General features: G+C 46.4%; 12 protein-coding genes across 12 annotated transcripts; 7 read left to right on the top strand and 5 right to left on the bottom strand. All coding sequences in view use genetic code 12, as the record gives it.

Moving 5' to 3' along the window:
* Nucleotides 1-252: 252 nt before the first annotated feature.
* Nucleotides 253-1,887, top strand: CXQ87_000216 (uncharacterized protein; the record flags this gene model as incomplete). Its single annotated transcript, XM_025478799.1, has 1 exon — nucleotides 253-1,887. The coding sequence occupies one exon, from the start codon at nucleotides 253-255 to the stop codon at nucleotides 1,885-1,887; it is 1,635 nt and encodes a 544-aa protein (XP_025338272.1).
* A 294-nt stretch (nucleotides 1,888-2,181) lies between these two features.
* CXQ87_000215 (uncharacterized protein) lies at nucleotides 2,182-7,218 on the top strand (the record flags this gene model as incomplete). Its single annotated transcript, XM_025478798.1, has 1 exon — nucleotides 2,182-7,218. One exon carries the CDS (start codon nucleotides 2,182-2,184, stop codon nucleotides 7,216-7,218), a length of 5,037 nt encoding a protein of 1,678 aa, XP_025338271.1.
* A 64-nt stretch (nucleotides 7,219-7,282) lies between these two features.
* Nucleotides 7,283-10,414, bottom strand: CXQ87_000214 (uncharacterized protein; the record flags this gene model as incomplete). The annotated part of the gene is made up of 1 exon (XM_025478797.1): nucleotides 7,283-10,414. The coding sequence occupies one exon, from the start codon at nucleotides 10,412-10,414 to the stop codon at nucleotides 7,283-7,285; it is 3,132 nt and encodes a 1,043-aa protein (XP_025338270.1).
* A 186-nt stretch (nucleotides 10,415-10,600) lies between these two features.
* On the bottom strand, nucleotides 10,601-11,302 carry CXQ87_000213 (uncharacterized protein; the record flags this gene model as incomplete). Its single annotated transcript, XM_025478796.1, has 1 exon — nucleotides 10,601-11,302. One exon carries the CDS (start codon nucleotides 11,300-11,302, stop codon nucleotides 10,601-10,603), a length of 702 nt encoding a protein of 233 aa, XP_025338269.1.
* A 122-nt stretch (nucleotides 11,303-11,424) lies between these two features.
* On the top strand, nucleotides 11,425-14,063 carry CXQ87_000212 (U6 snRNP complex subunit; the record flags this gene model as incomplete). Its single annotated transcript, XM_025478795.1, has 2 exons — nucleotides 11,425-13,392; nucleotides 13,440-14,063. The coding sequence occupies 2 exons, from the start codon at nucleotides 11,425-11,427 to the stop codon at nucleotides 14,061-14,063; spliced, it is 2,592 nt and encodes an 863-aa protein (XP_025338268.1).
* Nucleotides 14,064-14,212: 149 nt separating this feature from the next.
* Nucleotides 14,213-17,493, top strand: CDC60 (leucine--tRNA ligase; the record flags this gene model as incomplete). Its single annotated transcript, XM_025478794.1, has 2 exons — nucleotides 14,213-15,049; nucleotides 15,076-17,493. The coding sequence occupies 2 exons, from the start codon at nucleotides 14,213-14,215 to the stop codon at nucleotides 17,491-17,493; spliced, it is 3,255 nt and encodes a 1,084-aa protein (XP_025338267.1).
* A 523-nt stretch (nucleotides 17,494-18,016) lies between these two features.
* CDC4 (SCF ubiquitin ligase complex subunit) lies at nucleotides 18,017-20,232 on the top strand (the record flags this gene model as incomplete). Its single annotated transcript, XM_025478793.1, has 2 exons — nucleotides 18,017-18,531; nucleotides 18,567-20,232. 2 exons carry the CDS (start codon nucleotides 18,017-18,019, stop codon nucleotides 20,230-20,232), a joined length of 2,181 nt encoding a protein of 726 aa, XP_025338266.1.
* Nucleotides 20,233-20,317: 85 nt separating this feature from the next.
* CXQ87_000209 (uncharacterized protein) lies at nucleotides 20,318-21,739 on the bottom strand (the record flags this gene model as incomplete). Its single annotated transcript, XM_025478792.1, has 1 exon — nucleotides 20,318-21,739. One exon carries the CDS (start codon nucleotides 21,737-21,739, stop codon nucleotides 20,318-20,320), a length of 1,422 nt encoding a protein of 473 aa, XP_025338265.1.
* Nucleotides 21,740-22,405: 666 nt separating this feature from the next.
* On the top strand, nucleotides 22,406-23,206 carry SEC65 (RNA-binding signal recognition particle subunit; the record flags this gene model as incomplete). Its single annotated transcript, XM_025478791.1, has 1 exon — nucleotides 22,406-23,206. One exon carries the CDS (start codon nucleotides 22,406-22,408, stop codon nucleotides 23,204-23,206), a length of 801 nt encoding a protein of 266 aa, XP_025338264.1.
* A 35-nt stretch (nucleotides 23,207-23,241) lies between these two features.
* On the bottom strand, nucleotides 23,242-23,901 carry URA5 (orotate phosphoribosyltransferase; the record flags this gene model as incomplete). Its single annotated transcript, XM_025478790.1, has 1 exon — nucleotides 23,242-23,901. One exon carries the CDS (start codon nucleotides 23,899-23,901, stop codon nucleotides 23,242-23,244), a length of 660 nt encoding a protein of 219 aa, XP_025338263.1.
* A 464-nt stretch (nucleotides 23,902-24,365) lies between these two features.
* On the top strand, nucleotides 24,366-25,247 carry CXQ87_000206 (uncharacterized protein; the record flags this gene model as incomplete). Its single annotated transcript, XM_025478789.1, has 1 exon — nucleotides 24,366-25,247. One exon carries the CDS (start codon nucleotides 24,366-24,368, stop codon nucleotides 25,245-25,247), a length of 882 nt encoding a protein of 293 aa, XP_025338262.1.
* Nucleotides 25,248-25,345: 98 nt separating this feature from the next.
* Nucleotides 25,346-26,482, bottom strand: SCS7 (fatty acid alpha-hydroxylase; the record flags this gene model as incomplete). The annotated part of the gene is made up of 1 exon (XM_025478788.1): nucleotides 25,346-26,482. One exon carries the CDS (start codon nucleotides 26,480-26,482, stop codon nucleotides 25,346-25,348), a length of 1,137 nt encoding a protein of 378 aa, XP_025338261.1.
* Between the last annotated feature and the right edge of the window lie 275 nt (nucleotides 26,483-26,757).

Raw genomic sequence — 26,757 nt, 5'->3', positions numbered from 1 at the left:
AGGATTCAGCATTCCGAGAAATCGGCTGTTGTGAGAGATGTATTGATACACATTGTACGAACGAGCGGAAAGTTCATATAAAGATGATGATTTTTGCACGGCTTTCACTAACGATGAATTGAAATTATCTTGATTTTGACAAATAATATTTGTAGGTTTTGCTGTGAAGTCTTCAAGCGAACTCCGTTATCAGTCCGGCATGGATCCTGACTTCCTACCATTGAGCCCTACAGCGTTTCTTGTTATTGACCTATGGTCGGCACAGACTTTTATCGTATTCTTCTAGATTTTACAACAAGCAGAGACTCCCATCCATCAACAGACTCGACCACAAAGTTCATCGATTACCGTTACTCGCCTATCACTGTCGTGAGCATAGATCCTCCCACAATGCAAGCTGATGCTTCACCTAACGAGCCTCTCAGAGCCAGGCAACTAGGGGAGGGTGTAATCAAGCTTTACAGAGATTTCGAAGATGACGAAGACCCACCATCGAAGTCTGTGGTCTCCAGCACCAGCGATCAGACAATGCTCTCGATCTTAGCCCTTCCCACATACTTCACAGCTACCGACCTTCTAGGGTTTATTGGTGACCACTACATGGAGAACATCACCCATATACGAATCCTAAGAAGTGAAAAGGCCAATCGCTTTTTGGTTCTTCTCAAGTTCAAAGACGCCCTAAAAGCTGCTGAGTTCCAGTACCATTTTGACGGCAAGGCATTCAATTCGATGGAGCCCGAGGCGTGTCACGTCGTATATGTCAAATCGGTTGAAAGCACTGAACCGCACGATGTCCCAGCGAAAGACACGCTTATTCCATTTTTGTTGGAGGATCCTTTCACGACACTGCCAGATGAAAAGTTCACCCCAATAGAGCTCCCAACTTGCCCAGTGTGTCTTGAAAGGCTTGATTATGAAATTTCAGGCCTCCTCACGATTCCATGCCAACACACATTCCACAGCAATTGTCTATCGAAATGGAGCGACGATACTTGCCCGATATGCCGATACACCAACGGTGTACTGAACCAAAACATCAAACGGACTGTGGGAAGACTACAGCAAATCAATTCTAGAATGCAGATGCAGCATGGGGCCGAGGAGGGCTCGAGTAGTACCGGTTCTGCCGATGTCTGTATGGACTGCCTGGCTACTACCAATTTGTGGGTCTGTTTGGTATGTGGTAATATTGGTTGCGATAGATACGCCCCCGAACAGCATTCACTCAAGCACTTTGTCGAGACTGGGCATTGCTTTGCTATGGAGCTTCACACGTCTCGAATCTGGGATTATGCCGGTGATAGATATGTCCACCGTTTAGTCACAACGGAGGAGGACGGAAAGATCGTGGAGCTACCTGAAAAGGGGGACGATCCGAAACAGACGAAAGATGATGATAACGAAGAATACTCTGAGTTGCTTCTTAGCCAACTCATAAGTCAACGAGAATACTACGAGTTATTGCTTCACGACAGGGGCCAAAATGGGCATCCTCGAAACAATTCGATTGTCTCTGAAACAAGCTCTACAAAACATAAAGAGTTGGAGTCCAAGGTTGATGAGCTCAGCGAGCAGCTCAAAAAGCTCTCCACAAATGTGATCCCAGCGTTAAATCTGAAGATCGACTTGAAGACGAAGTCGCTACGAATTGCGGCCAACGAACTTGCAGAAGCAAACACGTTGAATGAAGGCCTTTCTGCAAAGGTAGATTTTCTTACAAAAGAAAACCAGGAGCTCAAGCTGTCCAACGAGGATCTCAATGAACAAGTGAAGGATCTCATGTTCTACTTGGAGGCCCAAGCAAAGTTTAAAGATCAACCCGCAGAGGTCACTGAAGGCCAGGTGGTGATGAAGCCAAAGAAAGGAAACAGAAAGAAGAGGTGAACGGGAGCTTGGGGAGCAGTTGCAGAATGGCTGCAAATACAGGTAAGTAAGGATTAGTGCTCTGTGGTACGGAACATCTCTCAATCGAAACAACCCAAATCATATTACATAATTCGCTACGTTAAAAAAATAAATTCAATCGGATCGTAAAATATCATAAACAGCCATTTTTTCAGGTATTGGTCTCCCTCGTGTTGGAGCCTTGTCAACGACCTGCATGGACTGCAGTACCCACGATAGTGCGATGAGAAGAGGCATCTCAAAAAATTCGTTCTCTAGACTTTACCTTGCATTATGGACGAACCAACACGTAACAAGTCTGCTTTAAGCAGTTCGGAGGTTGCGTTCCCTAGAGGTGGGGCCTCGGTCTTGACTCCTTTGGAAATGAAGACAATTTCCAACAAGGCCACTGAGGATGTTCTTTTTGAACAGGCCAAAGGCTCCAAAAGAGCTGCCCCAGATGCCATCGAGGCACCCAAAAAGAAGAAGAAGAGCAAAAAGAAGAAGTCTGAGGATGAATCGGCTAATGACAACGAGAAGGAGATCGAAATAGAGCACTTTACTTTCAGAAACTTGCTTCCTGGCGCCGAGATCTTGGGCCAGATCGTTAGAATTGACAAGATGGATCTCACAGTTTCTATCGGAGACAACTTGTTTGGCCAAGTTCCAATCACACACATGAGTCCGGAGATTTCTGAGATGATCGATAAGTATGAGAACGCCATGGAGGATTCGAGTGACGATGAAAGTGACGACGAGAACCAGACGCAAGGTCTTAGTGTCAAGTCTGAGTTGCCCAAGTTAGACAAGATCTTCAACATTGGCCAATGGGTTCGTGCTGTTGTCATCCCAAGCAGCGAGAACAAACGCATTTCACTTTCGCTTGAACCAAAGACTGTTAATTCCTCTATTGAGGAGGACGATTTGACTCCTGGTAATTTCTTACAGGCCTCTGTCAAATCGATCGAAGACCACGGTGTCGTTCTTTCCACCGGAGTCGAGAAATTTGTTGGTTTCATGTCTAAGAAGGAGTTGAAGAAGGCCGAAATACCCATCTCCTCTCTCAAAGTGGGCCAAGTTCTCTTAGGTTCAATTGTCAGTCTATCATCCAGAACAGTAACCATGAAGCCGGCCTCCAACGAACCGGTGACGAAGAAGACAGTTGTGTCTGTAATCAGTTCCATCGATGCTGTTCACCCCGGTACCGTCGTCAATGCCATCGTCACAGAAATCAGTGAAAACGGTGTGGGTGCTAGGCTTTTCGGTATGGTTGACGCTTCATTCTCACTCCCGCATGCCCAAGAATTCTCTGTTGAGAAGCTCAAGAACCACTATCCTATTGGTGGAACCGTGAGAGCCAGAATCCTCGGAACTGTGTTCTCTGAAGGTGCTAAAAAGTTCCTTTTGTCAAAGTCGGATAGACTCATGTCATTGCAACCCACTCTCAACAAGGAGCCATTGGAGGCTTTCCCTATAGGGTTTGTTTTCCAAGAAGGTGTCGAGGTTTCTGGTTCCGACAAGGACTACTTCTACGTCAGCGTGGGAGGCTTCGCAGGACAGGTCCACAAGTCTAATGTTGACCCTGATTTAGACATAAGAAAGCATTACAACGTTGGATCGAAACACAAAGCTCGTGTGCTAGGGTTCAACGAGATTGACAACGTTTTAATTTTGACGTTCAAACCAAAAGCCATTGAGTCACAGTTTGTCTCTACCGAGGACATCCCAGTCGGTGAACTCGTCTCTGCTGCGGAGGTGGTCAATGTCCTTCCTGATTCTAGAGGTATTGTGGTAAAGGTTTTTGGTGATTTCGAAGCATTTGTTCCACCTACTCACATTTCTGACTCGAAACTTATGTTCCCAGAACGTAAATTCAGAGTTGGCGGTAAAGTCAAAGCCAGAATACTAGCAGCATCCGGAAAGAAGCTATTTGCCACCATTAGAAAGAGTCTTGTCAACATGGAGGATGAGACTATCGTGAAGAGCTACGACGACCTCAGTATAGGTTTTAAGACTACGGGTGTGGTCGAGAAATTCATTGGCTCTGGTGTCCTTGTTTCCTTCTTTGGAAATTTGAAAGCATACTTACCGAAGAATGAAATTTCCGAGACCTTTGTGGAGAACGCCAAGGATTACCTCAAGGAGGGCCAAGCTGTCAACGTCAGAATACTCAATTTCAACAAAGATGACAACAAGATTACGGTGACTTTGCGTCAATCTGCAGAGTTAACCAACAATCAGATGAGACACCTTGAAGAAGTCGAGGTTGGTAAAACTATCGCCGATGCCATTGTTGTGGAGAAGACTAAAGAGGCAATTATCATTGAGTTGGATGAGTCCAACTTGAGAGGTGTTATCTCGACAGATCATTTGTCTGACGGGTCTTATGAGGAGAACAGAAAGATTTACAAGTCTCTTAATGTTGGCGAGAAAATCAACGTTTTAATTCTTGAAAAAGATTTCAGAGCAAGAGCTGTTATCGCTTCTGCAAAGCAATCGTTGCTTAATGCTGCGAAGGTCGGACTTTTCCCAGCCAGCTATGATGAAGTTCATGTTGGTACCGTTATTCCTGGATTTGTTAAATCCGTAACTAACATGGGTATCTTTGTTAGCTTTGGTGCTAGACTTACAGGTTTGGTTTTGGCCAAGAACGTTTCAACTGACCCCTCAGTTGATCTTTCCAGCAAGTTCCACAAGAATCAATCTGTTGCATGTAATGTTATCAGAACCGATGACGAGAACAAGAGGTTCTACCTCTCCTTTATCGGCATGGACGAGGAAGGTTACAAGAAACTCAATTTGAAAAACCCTCTCGACAAAACAAAGAAATCCGCATCTGACTTCTCCGTGGGATCCACAGCAAAAGGTGTTGTCGCCTCTGTTGAACCTGGTTATGTCAATGTTCAACTCGCTGATAATTTGTTCGGTCGTCTTGAAGCATCTCAAGTGTTCTCCAAGTGGAAGTCCATCAAAAACAAAAAGAACCCACTTGCTGTTTTCAAGGAGGGCGAGGAGGTGGAAGCCAAGATTATTGGATATTACGATCTGGTTACCAAGAAGTTTTCTCCTGTGACCTCTTTCACCACGTCAACAGTGATTGAGTTATCCGTTTTGCCCAGCATTCTTGGCTCTAAAAGCCCTTATAAGCCTGTCAGTTTCGATGATCTTGAGATCAACACCGAACACACTGTGTTTGTGGACTCATTCGAGCATGGTGTCGCTAACGTTTCTTTGATGCCAGGAACTGTGGGTCAAATTGCACTTTACAACCTTTCGAATGACAACAAGCTCTTCTATAACTTTGAGGAATCATTCCCAGTGGGATGCGCCATCAAGGCGAAGATTGCTCTGTTTGACTACGAGCATCGTGTGATCGAATTTAACGCAAGAGAGGAAATTGTCAATTCGATTGAGGATCTCAAGGTCGGCAAACAATACCCCGGCAAGGTCTTCAAAGTGGCACAGAACTTTGTGTTAGTTGAGCTCGCTAAAGGCGTCGTTGGATACTCATACATCACGGACGCATTAAATGACTACGATCACAAGCTCGAAGAGGTTTTCAAGGTCAATACCGCAGCTCTAGCTACCGTTGAAGAGGTCAATACCTCAGAGGGTAAGATTTTCGTGAGTTTGAGAAACGAAAAGGTTGCCAAGGACAAGCCTGTCAATTCCCTTGAGGAAATCAAGAGAGGCGATCTTGTGAAGGGATTTATCAAGTCCATCAGCAAGAACGGTCTTTATGTCTCTCTCGGCAGAGAGCTTTTCGCTTTGGTCAGAGTGGCTGACATCTCCGATGCATACTTGTCAGACTGGAAAAAGTTCTTCAAACCTCATCAGTGTGTTTCGGGTAAGATCTCCCAATGCAAATCTGAGGGTCGTATTCTCATGACATTGAAGGAGAGTGAAGTGAATGGTGATTTGTCGAGCTTCAAGACCTTTGACGAATTGGAAGTTGGCGAGAACTACGATGGATCTGTCAAGAAGGTTACTGACTTCGGTGTGTTCGTTAAGTTGGACGGCACCTCCAATGTGAGCGGATTGTGTCACCGCTCAGAGATTGCTGATACCCCCGTTGAAAATGTTGTTGCACTTTTCGGAGAAGGCGACCGTGTCAAGGTCAAGATTCTCAAAATTGATAACGATAAGAAACAGCTTTCTCTTGGTATGAAGGCCTCTTACTTCACTGACGATGTGGAAGACGAGGATATGAATGATGCAGTGGCCGAAGAATCAGAAGATGAAGTTATGGGCGATGCTTTTAACGATGACGAAGATGAGGACGATGAGGACGAGTCTTCTGAATCCGAGAAGGAAGAGGGCTCAACATCTACAGCTCCTTCTACTGCAGGCGGTTTGTCAACTAACGGTTTTGACTGGACTGCGTCTATTTTGGACCAGGCTGAGGACGAAGAGAGCTCTTCTGACGAAGACGAAGACTTTACCGAAACCAACAAGAGAAGAAGAAAGAAGGGCAAGAACCAGGTCAAGGACAGAACCGCCGAGATGAACGCTAGAGCTCCAGAGTCTGTCTCTGACTTCGAGCGTATGCTTATCGGTAACCCTGATTCTTCCGTTCTCTGGATGAACTACATGTCTTTCCAGTTGCAGCTAGGTGAGATTGAAAAGTCTCGTGAGATTGCTGAGCGAGCTCTCAAGACCATCAACTACCGTGAGGAGCTGGAGAAGATGAACATCTGGATCGCTATTCTTAACTTGGAAAACAGTTTCGGCAGTGACGAGTCTCTTGACGAGGCTTTCAAGAGAGCTACACAATACATGGACTCTTTGACCATGCATCAAAAGCTTATCGGCATTTATGTTTTGTCTGAGAAGTTTGACAAGGCCGATGACCTTTTCAAGACCATGGTCAAGAAATTCGGCAAGGAGACCAGTGTTTGGGTTCAGTACGGATCTTTCCTCATGGATCAGAATGATAGCGAACGTGCCCACGAAACGTTAGCTCGTGCATTGCAGGCATTGCCCAAGAAGGATCACATCGAAGTTGTCAGAAAGTTTGCACAGCTTGAATTTACTAAGGGTGATGCCGAGCAGGGTAGATCCTTATTTGAAGGTTTGGTCACTGACGCTCCAAAGAGAATCGACTTGTGGAACGTTTACATTGACCAGGAAATTAAGAACGAGAACAAGGATCATGTTGAGGACTTATTCGAAAGAGTCACACATGTCAAGCTCTCACGTAAACAAGCCAAGTTCTTCTTCGCCAAATGGCTTAAGTACGAGGAGGATAACGGCAATGAGCAGTCAGTCGCTCGTGTCAAGGCGCTTGCTGTTGAATATGTCCAGGCACATGCTAAGGAGGACGAGGAGTAGAGGGAATACAGTCTTATTGTATATAATCAAAATTGCATATTAGGTTTCGTAATTCGTTATATAATTATGGGAATAACTCTTTGACAAGCTGATCTAGAAGCTGAAATATGAGCAGTTTGTTGATGAAATCATTTTGGAATAATTCGAACAACACTCTGGATCGAACTTTGGTATTGCCATTACCGAAGACTTTTCCACACGTCTCTTCCATATAAACCTCAAATATAGCTCTTGCTTCACTTCTAGTCTTCTCTTGGAGGGCTTCGCTTCTGACGATTGGAGGGTCTTTGAACCGCCCGTTTGGAAACACGGTATCCTTTAAGTTACCAATGACAGTTAGAATCATAGCTTCGTCATTCAAGATGTTTTTCATTGAAGAGCGTATCTTCTTTTCAATGGCAGACCCAAGCACCTGTTGCAAAAGAATAAGGAGTGCTCTGCCTCTTATCCAACTTTTGGAGGACCCCAAATCGAAAACATCGATCAAAAAGTCTGAAATAGGCTTTACAAAAGGTACCTTACCAGAAGTGTACCTCTGGGACTCATCGAATTGCTTCAACTCACTTTGCATCTCCTTTATGCTTTCCATGAATTCAGTGGTGGTACTCATCTCCACCTCGGGATATTTTGAATTATCATGATCCGAAAAGCTCAAGGAAAGGGAGCCAAGAATATCGTCTAGATTCTTCTTCGGCTTCTTAAGGGAGCTGAACAGGAAGTTCTCAGATGATAAAAATGACCGCAAAATAGGATCCGAACATACCTCGGGTATAGTGAGGAGTTGCTGCAAGTATTGCTCGAGGCCCTTCTTTCTCAACTCCAAAAGCTGCTTCTTTTGAAAATTGAGAACAGCTTTCTTTGGGAATTTGATATGGGATACCTTAGATGATTTCTTTTTGAGGTACTCGTTGAGTTGGTAGAACTGACTAAACCTTCGAGCCACCACCCAACCTGCCGTAACTTCATTTGGATCATCGTTGGAAAACTTCTGGACCTCAACAATATAGAGCACGTAATCAGAACCATTCTTCGTTTCAGTCATATAGGACGAGATCTGTATCCTGGACTTCCCGAACAAGCTGTTCTCATTTTCTTGAATTATCCAATGTTGTCGTTGGAGCTCTTTTGAGGCGATCTCCCTCTCCAAGCCCTGCTTGGAGCGCTTGAGAATCGTTATCTCAGAAACGTTGTTCGTTAACTCTGCTTTCTTAAGTAATGGAAGTAGAATTTCGTTTTGTTCACGAAGGTTCTTAATATCCTGAGAAATGGATGCCAATTTTTCAGCTAAGCTAAGATCACCCGGCGCCGCTCTCAAGATCTCAGAACCACCTAGTTTGGATTCTTCAGAATCAGAATTAACAAAGCTATCTGATAGCTCAGATTCAGACTCCAGTTTGTCTAGCGACTCAAATATACCTGACTGGCTCATAGCAGAGGTGCCAGGGGGCAAGCGATCTTTCAAGGTTGGCGAATTAGATCTACTTGAGCTTGACATAGGAGAGACCAAATTCTTTAATGTCAAGGTACTCTCGTTTCTGGATGTTCCCGAACTGCCTGGGGTTTGTGCCTTCGTGTTGATGATTTGTTCAAGAGATTTTTCGACGGCATCAATAACAGCAGGACTGATGGACGCTTCTGTCACGTCCGCATCTAATTGTGAGTTTTCAGTTGTCAAGATTGATTGCTCAGCCAGTGCATGAGTATCCACCAGATAAGGTGCTGTTCCGTTGTCAACACTTTGAAGGAATGACGGATAGAGAACTGAGGCTAATTCGGAATTTACTTTCAACCAGACGGATATCAACTCTGATTTTGCAGAAGTGATTGTGGTCTCATCATTTATCCCACGGTATACTGAGCGTATGGCAGGGATCAGTGATTCAAGTGTTTCACTGTGAATTAGGAAGTTATCAAAAATTGATCTGATATTATCAGAATTAGCAAATTCTAGGGAGTCTGGGTTCTCAACATCCAAAGCGCATAATGGGGACCTCAATTCGTTAATCGCTTCAAATACACCCAAGACATGTAACTTCTCGTTCTTCTCGAGGTACCGTGCAAACAGAGAACGCACGTCATTGTTATTGAGAGCCTCATCAAGGGAAAGCTTAGGTTTTTCTAGCTTGTTAGAAATTTGCTGGACAAGCTCAAGCATAGATTGGTATTCTTGGCTATGCGTGTCACTGTGCTGAGAGATGGAATGTGTCAAGCGATCTCTAAGCTCCACAAGATCAGCTTCTGTGGCATTGTCAATGAAAGCTAAACAGTGTTGATATCGTGCCTCCGTGAATTTGCCAGAAACACTTGGGAGTGGAGATGCGGTATCTTGCCTTTCGTCAGCTTGACGAGTATGCTGTTCCAACGCAGCACGAAGGCGTTTGACTTGACTGCGACGCTGAAGGCTATCTCCCATGAACTTCACAATCATTTGATTAACGAAGTCACCCTCAGCCAACATCTCCACCACATTAAATAGAACAGTGGACGCGAGGATTTCTCGAAGGATCAGTGAAACCACTTTGTTTTGCCTCTCTCCTTCAGTGAGGACCTGAGGAAGCAATTTGGCAGTTATTTTTCTCAAGTAGGCTTTCTCCAGCTCAAAATTCAGTTTGTTCGTAGAAAGTGACACTCCCTCATGAAGGGTCTTTCCAGAAGATCGCACAACTTTCAACTTGCTCTCGAGTTGATAATTACAAAGCAAAGGGACTGATTCAGTGGAAAAGTCTTTGAAATGAAGGTTTATCATCGGAAGTATCTTGATGAACACCAACTCGGCAATATCAGTCTTAGCGAGGTGAGATTTGAAAGCCTCGATGATGTGCCATAACTCATTGCGAAGTGACGCTTGGAAAGCTTCATGATCGGATATGTTCTTGTACCAAGAGTCGATGAAAATGGCCACAACAAGGTCAAGAATTTCACCAATGGCACCATCTACCGGTAGTGATGCACCTTTGTGGCTTGAAGTTGATACCTCAAGTCGTTGTAGCTCTTGCTGCCATTCTTTTTGATCAAGAAACTTGAAGGTCAGATGTCGGGTATCACCAAAATAGAACTTCTTAGTTTGCTTCGGCTTCAATTGGCGTAGGACTCGGTAGGCCAAATACCCGATCAGCACCCCGGCTAATACTATCTCAAGAAGAATTCTCCATAGCTGGACATGCCGTAGCAGGATAAGGAATATGCTAAGCGGCATGATCCACCTCCAGCTTATACCAACACCACCCACTTCAAAGGTAGCCATGGATTTTGTGTTTATCTGTCAACTTTGTGTTATCGTGAACGCGTAGTACAGTAGTGTGAGCGTTATCGTATCAAGGCGCACTTCCATGCACCAGGCAGTGACGGCTCTAGTTTATTAGTCTATATCACACCCTCGCATCTATTTATCCTTCTTTCTCTTTTTCGTCTTCTCCTTCTCGTCGCTCTTGTCTCTTGATCTTTTTTTAGACTTCAGCTCCAGCTTTGACTTCTTATCCAGTTCTTTCTTGGCTTTCGATGATGACTTCTCCTTTTTATGCTTCTTTTCAGCGGGGCTCTCCTTCACTTCCTTTTTCTCTTTCTTGTCCTTCTTGTCCTTCTTCTCCTTTTTGCTATCCTTCAGCTTTTTCTTGTCAGCTTTGTCCGTCTTCTCATCCTTAGACTTTGTACTTTTGCTTTTGTCCTTGTGTACCTTGGCCTCCTTCTTGGCCTTCTTCATGATGATCTCTGTCTGTTCAATAGCCTTTTCGCTATCGATCTTGCTGCTTTTGAGATGTGCATTATCGGTTTTGCCCACTGTTCCTGCTAATCCTTCTCCCTTGACGAACATCTTGTATAAAGGTGACATCGATCTTCGGAGGTGATTCTCGGTTTCCATGGTATTTGTCTCAAAGCTAACTCCCTTGGTGCTGTTGTTGACATCAAGGGTCTTGAGCTGACCGTCGAAAAGTCTCTCCCACCATACATCTGCATCATTTCCATCTGATCCAAGGCCCTTCTTGTCTTTCTTGTGCTTCACCAAAATGGGTTTCTTGATTCCACCGTTTTTAAGCGCATGGCCGTCTTGCCAGCCATAGCTTTTTAAATATAGTCGGGCATCCATATGTGTCGTTGTGGAGGAATATGGAGATGGACTAGAGATGTACCTCATCTCATTTCGCACCCAGCATCGATGTAGACCCATCGCGCATAGTATTGTTGATACTACCAATTCAACCTACTGCAATGGGATATCCCCCAGAATTGGAGAATGCAATTCTGCATTTCGATGCCAATGCCAGTCAGTCATCATTATACTATGGCGAATATCTCGCCCTAATGGAGATTGCTAAACGTGAAAACCAGTTTCCATCAATACCCATATTGAAGAGGAAGCTAGCAGTGGCCCAATTATCCCCTCAAGAGTTGGCGTTCTGGAGAAAATCCGCCGGCCTGGAAGACAACATATACTTTCTCGAATTCTTCAAAAAGGAGTTTCCCACAACACAAACATGGCTAGATTACCTCAATGCGATTGAACCCACAGAACCGGAGCTTCTTCAAGCATTCGCTGATTGCGGATGGGACTATAAAAGCGGCCATGAGGTATTCGTCAAACTTCGAGAGCTATATTCCTCGGAAGGAAATGCCGAAAAATTGCAAAAATTGTACGAACGGATGCTATCTATACCCCACGCTCAAATCGAGGGGACCTACCAGGACTACTCCCCATTTGTATCTGCAACCTTTCCGGACTCTTATCTGAGTCTAATGAAGAATGCCAGTCTGGCCAAGAAAGCATGTGAGGCAACAATACCTTACTATATAAAACTCGAGCAAAACATTGCTGATGACCCATTTAACCCACAGCATTGGATCGCATACATCGAGTCATGCGCCAAACATATGTTGAAAAACGCTTCATTCGTATCGATTGAGCAGATTTTCTTCAGATCCCTCATGGAAACTTCGAAGGTGTGTGATGAGTCGTGGCTACCTGTTTGGAAGTCTTTTCTCAGTATCGTGGAGCAGTATGAAGAATCACGTCTCCCACACTTCACAAAATTGTTCATCAAGTGCTTTCCAGATCTCCCAGATGGATACACTGCATTCAATAAATTGGATCTTGAAGATGACGAGTTTAACCGATTAAGAACGGAGCTTCTTCGTTTGGTCGACGCGTTCAAAGCTGATGATAACTGGAAGCAACTAGCGACTACTTTGCTTGTAGGAGATTTCAAGCAATATGCCAAGGTGCTGGAAACCTGGGCATCAATATTTCTCGAGGACATCAACACTATTGCATCCAATGCCTTTGCCAGGGAGGATGGTTTTGAGGTATTGCAGTTGGCAATTACATTGGCAAGGAGATGCTCGACTGACGAAGATGCTTTCTTCGATTTATTTGTCGACTTGACCACCGCATCTTTTGATAAGTGGGCTCATTCCGCAAAAGTCTGGGTATTCTGCTTTCAGCTTCTCGCATTGTATGGTCCCCCAAAATATGGCAAGCGTATGCTCAAGCTACTTCCAGAGGATTTATCCGATCTCGATGATCCTAAGCTAGCCCTTGATACTGCTTTAGCTCATCAAGCTATGCATGGTCTGGCGGAGGAAATTCAGCTGCTCTTGGACTTACTAGAGAAGACCCATCCACGTCTTATGTATACTCCGGCAAAGATGGATATAAAGAGAACCAACGATGAAGAGCTTGAGGGGCCAGGGCAAAAAAAGGTGAGACTGGAGAACAAGCCAGAGGAGGCAAATGAAGACGCATCACGGAGTCGTGAAATGTTCAGGGTGAAGGTGGAGAATCTACCACTTTCCGCTAAAAAAGATGAAGTTGCAAATTTCTTTCAAGGCTATTGTGATCCTCTTTCCATTGATGTGTTCTCAACAGTTCAAGGACATTTTGCATTGGTTGAACTAAAGTCAGAAGAGGAGGTCATGAAAGCTTTGGTCAGGGACCAGAAAGCTATTGGGGAGTCTATCGTGACAGTGAAGCGTATTTTTGGAAACACCTTGTGGCTCACGAACTATCCATCTCACTGGGGATTATCAGATGTCGAAAGCTTCTTAAAAGCTCAGGACTTGTTGTTTCTCAGTGTGAGGTTCCCTTCCCAAAGCGACAAACGTGAGAAAAGATTTTGTTACATCGATTTCCCGGATACCACTGCCACTCAGCTGGCACAGGCTCAGCTCGATCAATTGTCGGTAGAGGACCATTTTTTGAAGGCTGACATATCGAACCCTCTCTCAAGCACAAGCGAAGTGGTCCTAATGTGGCTCACCAGGTTTACGTTCATAACATCAACTTTGAGGTGACTACGGAAGAGACGTTACGCCAATTCTTCAGTGGAATTGGAAGGGTTGAAGATGTCAAGGTTCCCCTCAACGAGACCAATAGAGCAAAGGGTTTTAAGAACAACGGGTATGCGTTTGTGACATTCTCCGACGTCAAGGATGTCAAGAAAGCCCTCGATGCAAACGAGACGGTCTTGGATGGCCGGACCATTCATGTCTCGAAAGGAAAAACAAAGCAGGCAATGCAAAGCTCTCCACTGCAGTTCAACGTCAAGAGCACTATTGCCTTGTTCAATGTGAACAGCATCAGCACCAAAGCTCATCTTGAGGAGTTTTTGCAGAGCCGTGTGGGCTCAACCACCAAAGTCTTTTTGAAGCCTAGTAAGAGGGCAGCACTTGTCGAATTTGAAAATGAGTCTGATGCTGGTAAAGCCAGTTTATCACTCGAAGGAACCCTCTTTGACGAAGAGGTGCTTCATGTGGGTTCTAAAGACGACTTTTTCAAGCAAGAGAACGACCAAAAACCAGCAAAGAAGACTACCATGGCTCCTCCGATGCTTATGAGAAGAAAAAGACGTTAAGTGGCTTCCCGTGTAATAGTACTATAATATAGATTAATGTGGAGTTTGCAGCCAGTGCGGCTTCCCAAGTTTACTCATACACAACTTTTTCTGACATTTTTTCACCGCGATATTAAGGTCTCAAAAGATTTCATACCTCACCACGCAAAATGAGTGCTACTATCAAACTCGAAAAGACCGATAGGAGGGACACACTTGTGGAGATCGAGAAGAAGTACCAGAAGTACTGGGCTGACAACAAGTTCTTCGAAGTCGATGCCCCCACTATCGAGGAAGATCCAGAGGATGATGCCGATAAGTTGAGAGAAAAGTACCCCAAGTACTTCTCCACCATGGCTTACCCATACATGAACGGTGTCTTGCACGCCGGTCACAGTTTCACTTTGTCCAAGGTGGAGTTTGCCACTGGTTTCGAGAGAATGGAAGGAAAGAGAGCTCTTTTCCCATTGGGTTTCCACTGTACCGGTATGCCAATTAAGGCCGCTGCTGACAAGATCAAGAGAGAGGTTGAGCAGTTCGGTGCTGACTTTGCTGGTGCTCCAGCTGAAGACGAAGAGGAGGAGGAACCTACTCCTGTCAAGGAAGCTGCCAAGAGCGAGGACCCCACCAAGTTCAAGGCTAAGAAGTCCAAGGCTGTTGCCAAGCAGGGTAGAGGCAAGTACCAGTTTGAGATTATGTTGCAATTGGGTCTTTCCAAGGAGGAGGTTGCCGCTTTTGCCGACCCTCTGCACTGGCTCCATTTCTTCCCTGCTCTCGTTGAGAGAGACGTGAACAACTTTGGTGGTAGAGTCGATTGGAGAAGATCCTTCGTCACCACGCCTGCTAACGCCTACTACGATGCTTTCGTCCGCTGGCAAATCAACCGTTTGAAGGACTGCGGCAAGATCAAGTTCGGTGAGAGATACACCATCTACTCCGAGAAGGACGGTCAGGCTTGTTTGGACCACGACAGATCCAGCGGTGAGGGAGTCAACCCACAAGAGTACGTTGGTATCAAGATCCCGTGGACGAGTTCCAGCCAGAAGCCCAGAAGGTGTTTGAGGAGAACAACTTTGATCTCTCCAAGAACAAGGTCTTCTTGGTCGCTGCCACCTTGAGACCCGAGACCATGTACGGTCAGAGCTGTTGTTTTGTCTCGCCAAAGATCAACTACGGTGTGTTCAAGGCCGCTGAGGGTGTGTACTACATCACCACCGAGAGAGCTTTCAAGAACATGTCATTCCAGAAATTGACCCCAACTAGAGGTGACTACACTGCCGCTTTGCACATCAACGGTTCTGCTCTTGTCGGATCCAAGATCTCTCCACCTTTGTCTCAGCTCAAAAACCTCCGTGTGCTCCCTATGGAGACCATCTTGCCTAACAAGGGTACTGGTGTTGTGACCTGTGTTCCCTCTGACTCTCCAGATGACTACATCACCGTCAAGGACTTGTCCAACAAGGCTGAATTCTACAAGATTGAGAAGGAGTGGGTCAACACCGAGATTGTGCCAATCTTGAAGACCGAGAAGTTCGGTGACAAGTCTGCCGAGTTCTTGTGTAAGGAGTTGAAGATCCAGTCGCCTAAGGATACCGTGCAGTTGGCCAAGGCTAAGGAGCAGGCCTACAAGGAGGGTTTCTACAGCGGTGTCATGGTCATTGGTAAATACTCTGGCGAGAAGGTCGAGGATGCTAAGCCTAAGGTTAAGGCTGATTTGATCGCTTCCGGCGAGGCTTTCGTTTACAACGAGCCCGAGGGCCAGGTTGTCTCCAGATCGGGAGATGAGTGCTGTGTCTCTTTGGAGGACCAGTGGTACATTGATTACGGTGAAGAATCCTGGAAGAACCAGGCTTTGGAGTGTTTGGAGCACATGGAGACCTTCTCCAAGGAGACCAGACACGGTTTCGAGGGTGTCTTGGACTGGTTGAAGAACTGGGCTCTTACCAGAACTTACGGTTTGGGTACCAAATGTCCATGGGATGACTCTCAGTTGATTGAGTCCTTGTCTGATTCCACGATATACATGTCTTACTACACCATCGCCCGTTTCTTGCACTCAGACTACTACGGCTCCAAGCCTGGTAAGTTCAGCATCAAGCCCGAGCAGATGACTGACGAGGTGTTTGATTACATCTTCACCAGACGTGAGGACATCAAGTCGGACATTCCAAAGCAGCAGTTGGAGGCCTTGAGAAGAGAGTTTGAGTACTTCTACCCATTGGACGCCAGAGTCAGTGGTAAGGATTTGATTCCAAACCACTTGACTTTCTTCATCTACTGCCACACCGCCCTCTTCCCCAAGAAGTTCTGGCCAAGAGGTGTCAGAGCCAACGGTCACTTGATGTTGAACAACGCCAAGATGTCCAAGTCCACTGGTAACTTCTTGACCTTGCTGCAGATTGTTGAGAAGTTCGGTGCTGACGCCTCCAGAATTGCTTTGGCTGACGCTGGTGACACTGTTGAGGACGCCAACTTTGACGAGGCCAACGCCAACGCTGCTATTTTGCGTTTGACCACCTTGAAGGAATGGTGTGAGGAGATCAAGGCTACTCAGGACACCTTGAGAACCGGTTCTAAGGACTCTTTCTTCGACAAGGCATTCGACAATGAAATGAACCACTTGGTGGAACAGGCTTACGAGCAGTACCTGGCCACCAACTACAAGGCTGCCCTTAAATACGGTTTGTTCGACTTCCAGACCTCCAGAGACTACTACAGAGACTCTGTGTCTGGTGCTGGCATGCACAAGGACCTTGTGTTCAAGTACATCGAGAACCAGGCCTTGTTGCTTGCCCCAGTGGCCCCCCATTTTGCCGAGTTCTTGTACAAGGACATCTTGGGTAAGGACGGTTCTGTCCAGAACGCTAAATTCCCTAGAGCATCTGAGCCAGTTTCCCAGGGCTTGTTGGACTCTCTTGAATACGTGAAGGAGTTGGCCAGAGCTGTTCGTGAGGCTGAATCCACCGTGTTGAAGTCCAAGAAGGGTAAGGCCGAGGTTGATGCTTCCAAGCCTGCTAACTTGACCTTGCTCGTTTCCACGTCTTTCCCAGACTGGCAGGAGCAGTACATTGACTTTGTCAGACAGTTGTTCGAGAGCAACTCGTTGAACGACAACAAGTTGATCAAGGAGAAGGTTGGAAAGGACATGAAGCGTGCCATGCCATTCATCCAGTTTTTGAAGCAGAGATTGGTGAAGGAGGACCCCAAGACGGTGTTCAACCGTGAGTTGACTTTCAACGAGGGCGAGTTGGTGAAGCAGGTTTTGAGCAACATCCAGAAGTCGACTACGACGCTCAAGATTGAGAACTTGAAGGTGGTTACTTTCCCTCACGGCGAAAAGAAGGGTACGGATATCACCACGGGTGAGGAGGTGGAGATCACAGCCACAGGCAAGGTTGTGGATGCTGCTGTTCCTGGCCAACCAGGCATTTTGATAAAAAACGTCGAGTAGGCGCTGTATACATAGACAATGGTAAGAACGACTTGAGTGAAGACTTCCTTTATTTTCAGTGCATCTGAATAAAGGTCGCAGGTATTCCGGGAGGTACGGTGCGGGAGCAACCCGATAAGACATGCAAAACAGAAGCACAGCTGCAAAATCACACCCTGGAGCTGGCTGAGATCCGAGGTTGCAAAAAAACGAAAAACGCCCAAGTAAAGTTAATTAGTTGGGATTTTCAGATTCTTTCAAAAACGGAATCTCCAAATCCCCTAGTCTATATTTGCTAAAGACAGACCCCACAGTCTCCTCCCAAAATGCCTTGCACCTGCGAAACAAAAGACGCCCAACGTCCCCCACCCGTGCACACCACTGCACATCATTTTTCTCAATCAGGCTCATTTGCAACAAACAAACCACATTCACCCACACGGGTTTTGCCCTAAACACCACCATTTCCATCTCCGTTTCCCATCTATATCCGTCTTTTCCATCATAGACACCCTCCCACGCTGCTTCCTGTCCTTGCTGTCTCATGTCTGGCCCTCCTAGATACCCACTCTTGGGGTGCAAGACAACCTACGACACGAAACTCCAAGACCCTTCGGCCAAGCTCTATGACGGGTTGGCGGAGCCTTGTCCGTTTTCCTTGACTCTGGCGCCCCTAGAAACTCAGCTGCGGAAACGTTTTCGTGCCCACCAGAACCAGGACACGAAGGAGGACGCTTACCCTGCTTACGCTGCCCCGTGCTCTGCTGAAAGCGGCGACGATATGATCATTTCCGATACCGACACCGTGCCTGACGTGACCCATCCGCCCAAGAGACGCCTCACGCTGGCCAACCAGCCCGATACAAGACAGGTGCCCGTTTCGGCAGACTCGGTGATGTCCATCTCCAGCACCCATAGCGTGGCCGCCCCTGCTATCCGAAGCGCCTCCAATACGTTCATCAAGCCCGAAAGCCAGATACACCCATGCACGCCCAACGGGATAGAGTCTATGACAAACTCGCCCATCCTGGATATGGAAGACCAGAACCCCAGCAGCTAGTACTTCCGCTGCCCCTGGCTTCCCCGGTCCAGAGCGCTACCGACAAGCGGTCCGTGCATGAGTTCTGGGAACGCTGTTTGCTGAAACCTCCAGGCACTCAGGGCGACTTGGCGGAGCTCATGGTGAATCTTTCAAACTTCTCGCTGGCCCCGTGCCGAAACCACATCATCTTCCAGCTCTTACAACAAGTTGACCGTTCGCTGCTTTCAACGTTCTGTGGCATAATTCAGGACTCGTTGAGACGCGACTTGTTGTCAAGCTTACCGTTGGAGGTTGCATTATCGATCTTGTCCCACTTGGACTACAAGTCTGTTTTGGCCGTCTCCAGAGTCTGCCGGTCTTGGAATCGCTTGGTTAACAACAACACATTGTGGACCGCTATGCTTCATAGAGACAAGCTCTTGAGAGACCCAGCTCTACTAGATAAAGAGCTCTCCAACCCCGACGCGCTCATAGCAGGCTGGGCCACTCCTAGTCCATACCTTAGCGATATTAACTTGGCCCAAACACTTTACAAGAAACGCTTCATCATTTTGCAGCGCTGGATGAACCCCTCGTATGAACCAAAACGCATAAGCGTGGCAGGCCACGGCTCGAGTATAGTCACATGTCTACAACACGATGAAGAAAAAATCATCACCGGTTTTGAAGGGAAGCTGATGAACGTTTATGATACTCAAACTGGTGAGCTCCTTCGTGTTCTAAAAGGTCACGATGGCGGAGTTTGGGCCCTCAAATATTTCTCCAATACCTTGGTGAGTGGCTCTACTGATCGTGACGTGCGTGTTTGGAACATCCGTACTGGCAAGTGTACCCATATGTTCAGAGGTCATACTTCGACTGTAAGATGTCTAGATATCTTGCACCCCGTACAGATCGGTGTCGATGATAACGGTGAGCCTATCATGTTTCCCAAGGAACCGCTCTTAGTCACTGGCTCAAGAGACCACAACTTGCATGTCTGGAAGCTTCCCTTGGATAATGAGGGCGAGCATGCAGATGAAATCACCGAGACAAAGACCTTCGATAGTAAAGATCCCGACAACCCTTATCTTGTTGCCGTTTTGGTCGGTCACACCCAGTCCGTTCGTTCCGTATCCGGCTACGGCAATATCATTATCTCTGGCTCATATGATACAACCGTCAGAGTTTGGGACTTGAAAGAAGGTGGCAGGTGCAAGCATGTATTGGAAGGCCATAATGATAGAATCTACTCGACCTCCTTGAACTACAAGACACGTCGTTGCTACTCGGGATCTATGGACCTGTCCATCAATGTCTGGGACTTCGAGAAAGGGAAGCTTCTTTTCTCTTTGGAAGGGCACAATTCTCTCGTTGGATTATTAGAACTTTCTGAGGATTACTTGGTTTCTGCCGCAGCTGATTCTACTTTGCGTGTTTGGAATCCAAACACTGGAGAGAACTACAGCAAGTTGAAGGGACATAATAGCGCCATCACCTGCTTTCAGCATGACAGTCTACGGATTGTGAGTGGCAGTGAACGCATGCTCAAGCTTTGGGATGTCAAGACCGGTAAGTTCGTTCGTGATCTACTTTCCGACATCACCAAGGGTATCTGGCAAGTGCGCTTTGATCCTGATAGATGTGTTGCTGCTGTGCAAAAGCAAGGATCTGATAACGAGGAAACGTACATCGAAGTTCTCGACTTCAGTGCTCCACTCAACAAGATAACCTCGTGATATACTTGATACCCTACATCAGCATCGTCCTCTAGATTCATCAAGAGTACATACAATATAATTGGCACTGTGTGCTTATATTAAACTAATCAGCAAAGTAGGGTTTCCGTAGTTTACGGAATCTTTCTAATTCCTCCTGAAGGTCAAAACTAGCCCGTCTTTTGGAATGCTTTGTACAAGCATCAATATCCATATCCAAAGATTCGTCTCTGTCTTTGAGATACTCTCCGTTCGGACCAATATACCCCTCCAGCGAGGCCACCATATTCATAAAATAGTCAAAGTAAGGCTGGCCAGCCATGTCACTTACTTGACAACACCACTCTTTATGACCTAGGTATGGATCAATATCCTGTTCATCCTCTTCAATAACTTCATCCATGTACTCATTGGAAAACTTGGATGATGCATGAGGGATAGCAGCGGTGTATTCACAAGGAGTCAAAACCTTGGGATGCTCTTGATTACCTGAACCGCTGTCGTCCGGACCTGCGGACTTTTGTAAAAATATCCTTTGATTGCAGCTTTGGCAGATCATGAGCAAGACAGTCTGACCTTTGAACTCTTGAGTGTACACATCCCAGCCCATGCCACTTATACAGTAGAGCCATGCGGGACAATTTTTGGACAAGATCGTTCCAAAGTTTTCCTTGTCATTGTTGAAGTATCGGCTCAAGAGCCACAGATTCGATGCACGGCAAAAGTCGGCGTAAGTACTTATCAGCTTTGGCTTAGGACAAAGCAGGGACAAGAAACCAGCATGTTCCTGCATTATCACAAGGTTGTCAAACAAGCTCTTCAACGTCTTGGAGTGAAGCTTAATCAAGGCCTCATTGGTGGACGCAAGATATGGAGTAAGATAATATACTGTGTTGATCGGAGTCAGAACTTTGGTCCACGGACAGGAGGATTGATGGCCCAAGGCCTGGACTTGCTGTGCATACTGCGCTTTTAGATTCAAGTTGACCGCCTGAATATCCTCGAGGTCAAAATGGAAGGGCGCATATTCGGGCTGTTCTTCTTCGGCATTGAAGCGAAGTATAAGCTCATTTCCACACTTTGAGCACAATAAATGGTTCTTGACGTTGTTGTTTCTCGCTATGGATTGGCAAGTCCAGCCATTTACGGCACATAGAAGCTCATTTAGCTGAACACCAGTATTCTTGCCCGAAGGAATATGCCAGTTCAACGCGTTGAAGGTTCTGAGTCTTTGTAAAAGCTGTTCTCGGTTGAACGGTTCGAACCCCGAGATCCTCGAGTTCGTGTGATCGATATTTTCCTCAGTCGAGGACAAGGCCAACTTGGACTTGTGGTAAGCATAGTGGTGTTTTGTCTTTACCAGACGAAAAAACTGGATATCTGGATGTGTCTCATACTTTGTCGGCGTCACAGGTGCCGACTGGAGCTTGAGTGTGTAGTCGGGCTCATGTGCCGACGGCGAGTCGAATATTTTCATATACTGTTTGAGAACACGCGGTGTGCCCTCGGCCACCTCGGCAAGATACATCTATATAATTTGAACAAGACGGGGAAGGGTGTAGAGCAGACTGTGGAGCATAGGTTTGAAAAAGCGATGCTAAGCTCACGTGCAGTGCTTGGCTGTGGCATACAGCTTGACTGCGAAAGCCGTTATTGAAGAAGTCAGGACTAGGTGAATGACTCAGAAGGGTATTTTCATCGGAGTCAGCGGGATTTCAGAAAAAGTGAAACAGCGGTGATGGGGAGGGTGAGTGGGCTGACGCTGGAAAGATTTAAAGTTTCGGGGTTGGAAGGTGGGATATTGGCTGCAAAAGGATGCACATGCCGGCACTATATCCGGGTTCGAAAGCGGAGTATCCCCAGAGAGGATCGATTAATTTTTGTAAGAGGCTAAGGATACATGTCCTTCAGAAGACAACTCTTTTTGACAAGAAAAGGACTTCACTGCTTTACTGCTGGTTCTGAACACTGTGAGCGAATCTGGCTGAAGCGCTCTTTTACACAAAGTCACACTTTTGACTCCAGAGCCTCTCCCTGTATCTTATTATCATCTTCTTTTTTTCTCTTTAATTCCCTGCTTTCATCGCCAAACTCCAACGTTATCAGGAAGCACTCTCTTTTGCGTGCATAGAGTGAGCACACTAGTCAACGAAAAAACCAGGTCTTACAGTAGAGCATTGACCATCTAAAGAACATGCCACCAAAACCCACCATCGAAGATGTCGACGATGACGAGATCGACAACATGGACATGGACATTGCCCAGTTCGATCCCAGTCTCAGGACACCGATTGCTCCCATCAACAAACCAACGGTCACGAGGTCTCAGGACTCCGAACCTCCACTCTTTCCACAGCAGCCTTTCCAGCCTCCATCGGGCGGAAGTGCTCCAAAAAGCGAGGGAATCATGGACCCTCTGAAATTGTCTGAGCAAGATAAAGAGCATTTTGCCAAATTCCAAACGATATACCCATGTTACTTCGACATCAACAGAACGCACAAAGAAGGCAGAAGAGTCAGCATTGACTTGGCCGTGGAGAACCCTTTGGCCATCACCATTTCCGACGCATGCCGGAGGCTTGGTGTTCCAGTCATCCTTGAGTTGGACAGATCGCACCCCCAAGACTTTGGTAACCCAGGCAGAGTGAAGGTGTTCATCAAGGACGCTGGCGAGGTCCAGGACCCACGTTTCAAGACCAAGAAGGGTCTCCTCAACGAAATTGCATCCTACCTTCTGGATCATCCTACAACCTTGAAGAGCATAAGCAAGGGCGGTGGGCTTCCAATTCCTAAGGAATACGAGCAGGGCTTCGAGCCTGAGGAAATACCTAAGGTCAAGGGTTTCAAGATGAACTCGATTGTGCCCATCCACTCCAACTACACTTTGAAACATCCAATGACTAAAACAATCTATGACCCCGAGCCCGAGACGACGAATGAGGCCCCCAAGCTACCCAAACAACCCAAAAAGAAGATCATGAGAGTGAGAGGTTAATTTACATAATGCATCTAGTTTCATACATTGCAGGCCTAGGCCTTAGGAGCGTACTTCTTTCTGTAGGTGTCAATGTCCGCCAAGTTCTCGGGAGACAACTTGTCCTTCAAGTGAGTGACAATGTCGGACAAGGAAACGATCGAGAAAACAGGGATACCGTACCTGGCGGCAACGGCCTGGGTAGCAGACTTGTCGGAGTCAGGAGTGGTCTCCTGTCTGTCCAAAGCGATAATGCAGCCGGCCACTGTACCCTTCTCGTTGGAGATGATCTCGAAAGCTTCGTTGATGGCAGTACCAGCCGTCATAACGTCGTCGATGATCAAGATCTTTTTACCTCCCAAAGGACATCCCACAATAGAACCACCCTCACCGTGGTCCTTCTTCTCCTTTCTGTTGAAGGAGTAACCCAACTCAGAGTACTTCTCTGGAGCGAGCTCAGCTAACTTGGCAACGGTAATAGCCGCCAATGGGATACCCTTGTAAGCTGGGCCGAAAAGAATGTCAAACTCAACACCAGACTCAATAATGGCATTGGCATAGGCGGTTGCCAAAGTGGACAAGAGCTTGCCGTTGTTGAACAAGCCCAAGTTGAAGAAGTATGGAGACTGGCGACCAGACTTAAGAGTGAAGGTGCCGAACTTGAGAGCCTGCGACTCCAAGGCGAGGTCCAAGAAGGAGGTTTGGAAAGCGTGCATTCTACAGGTTCAAGTTCTCTGACAACGGCTGGAGTAGCTCTTCTGGATCAGAGAAAGAGAAAGAGAAGAGAGAAGAGGTCAAAAAATTCGTGTGCGCATATCGGGGAGGACGGATGGTGGGGTCAAATGCAATGACATGAATATAAAGCTACTTTAAGAAGCTTTATTTACTTTGGGTTCATTTTTGTTGAAATCTTGTCCAGATTATTTTGACACATTTCTGTAGGCATTGTAGTACTCACTATGATGGTAGTGAAGCTCATCGGGAGCAGCGCGAGTTTACACTGATACAACCACACCAACAACAGTTGTACATCAGCATGGCTGAAAAGCGAGATTTCAATAAGATCCTCGAATATTTAGAGGATGAGCATAGACATGACCTAGCCGTGCATCTATATCTGGCCCACTTGCTACATAGAGTGAATCCAAGCTTTCCCCAGAGCAAATGGGCATCATGGCCCATGGCCTCAACTAAGGTGCCTGAAGTTCCAGACATTTATGAAGACACACTCGAAGATCAAAAGTCATTAATACCGGCTCCTCATGTTTCTGTGGAGCCTCTTGATGAGCAGCTAGCCATGTCTTTTAAGAGAAGTCTGCTGGGCATAACAGTGGAGAAGAAGAGGCTGCGTGATCTACCGAACGCAGTGTTACTCAACGCCATCAATGACATTGTGGAGCAGAAGATCAAACAAAAGCTTGCATCAAAAGGATTGTCACCAAATCCAAACTTCAATAGATCTCTGAACAGGGCCATCTCGCTCAAAATCGCAGATCGTGCCAGTCGAACATTGTGGAGATTGGAGAAGCAAAACTCTTACAGGAACAAGAAGGCTCTGCTAAATACGTGGCAGGATGTACAAATAGCTAACATGCTTGGCAGGTCCAAGCAGGATAGAGCACCAGTTGCAAGCTACCGCAAAAGCTACGAGCAAGCTCGAGCTTTGTTTATGGAACGCAAGGAACAATATCAATACGATGATTCTCTCTATGGCAGTGATGCTGAGTCAGACTCTGATAGTGATCCCAATTTCGTCATGACAGCGCCAGAGTTCGATATTGAACATCACCTTGATGCAATTAAACAAGAGGGTACTTTGCCCTTCAACACGAACACTGATCCCTCGGCAGAGCTTGACGTGCGTAAACGGGAGTTTGAAGAGAAGGAGTCGATTTTCACAGCATTCTGGAACGAGGCTGCGGCATCATCCCAGCTCTCGTATGCTTCAGATAATCCAAACTCTTACAAAATACCCGAGGGACCCTTGGCCAAAGAGAGAGAAGATACACTCGCTACAAATTTGCTTAGCAAAAAAGACTATCGAATTCATTTTACTAAATAATCACCCCACCCAAAACATATACTGCATTCATGAATAAACAGCCCTGATCATGGCCGACGCAGGTCGATTAGGGAACGACATAATCAGGCTATTGTAACTTACGATCTCTTTTGGAACGTCGAAGTAATTTCGGTGCCAAAAATGACATCCCAGAATCTGCTTGTAACACCAAAGCCCATTTCGTAGTTCTTGTAGTGGTGCTCCAAGTGGTAAGTCTTCAACTCCTGGAAGAATTTGGGCAAGTTGGTGTGATGCAAGACGTAGTGTGTCACGTCGTACATAATGTAGCCCAAAGTTCCACCCGCAAAGCCCGAACAGGCCATGTAGAAGGGGAAGAGCTTGAAGATGACGCGATAGAATGGATAAGCCAAAACGACAAACAATGTGGGTGGCAAGACTAATCTGTATCTGTCCATTGGCAAGTAGTGGTGTACACCATGTAAAAGAAAGTGGAGGGTCAAGAAGTACTTGTTGTCTGGCAAGTATTGGTCCAAGTGGAACAAGAAGCGATGCAAGCAGTATTCCACCAAGGTCCACACGAACAAGCCCATGACCCACAAACTCAAGGCTGTGAGTTTACTCTGGTTCACGAAACCGATGTAGAAAAGGACCATGTTAGGGGGGAGCCATACCAAAGGCACCACCCACCAGGGCGTTAACGAGAGAGGCTCCAAAAAGTTGCCAAAGAGTGGTGCAGAACCTTTACCGAAATGTCTGGGTCTGTGTACCTGATCCAAGTAGAACTCCTTGGAAAAGGTACTGCGAAGCATCTGTGGGATCAAAGGCTTCTTCAAGTCGAGGAACTTGTGTTTCTTCGCATCCTCGTCAAAGTCTGTTTGAACCGACAACATATCAAGAGCAGGCAACTCATCGTGAAACTCGTACAAGTCGATCTCGGCCTGGGCCTCGTCCGTGAGTCTGACATCAACAGGCACCTTCTTCTTGTTGTTGACCAACTCACGTTCTTCCTCGGGTGTAGCCATGTAGCCGATCAACATGTCGTCGTCAAGCATCTCATATGCGCTTTCGGAGTGTTCGTGAGAGATGGTATCGGCCATAATCTCCGTCACGTCCTTGCCCGCGTACGGCATGACGATTTCAGCACCAGCCGGATGTTCATCAAGGAATCCCGTGATGTTGTACACCTTTCTGTTATAGAGAGTCACCCAGCAATCCTTTTCCGAGGAGTGCTTGGAGATCTCTCTAGCCGAAAGAAGAGGCAAAGTTCTGGCCATCTTTTTCTGTTTTTTTTGTGGAGCCGAGTTAACTAAAATATGTCAGTGGTTGCTGCTTATTGAAAATAAGAGGCACAGCTGCGAGGCATATATATGGGTTTGGTGCTCGGATACTGTTTGCGTCACGTGCTCTTCATCGCACCACTTTTCTCCTTTTTTTTTTTTTTTGCACCTCAAGACGCGACCATCCAATGGCAAGCGTTTAGTATGGTGTGTTATCGGGTCCATGTAGAGCATTAGGTAAACAGAGAGATCTAGAGCGTCGGCTTTTGTGG

Source organism: Candidozyma duobushaemuli, assembly GCF_002926085.2.
Source record: "Candidozyma duobushaemuli strain B09383 chromosome Unknown A_B09383, whole genome shotgun sequence".
Taxonomy (NCBI): Eukaryota; Fungi; Ascomycota; class Pichiomycetes; order Serinales; family Metschnikowiaceae; genus Candidozyma; species Candidozyma duobushaemuli.
Note: the sequence above shows the minus strand (reverse complement) of the source record. Positions and strands in the feature narration are given on the sequence as shown.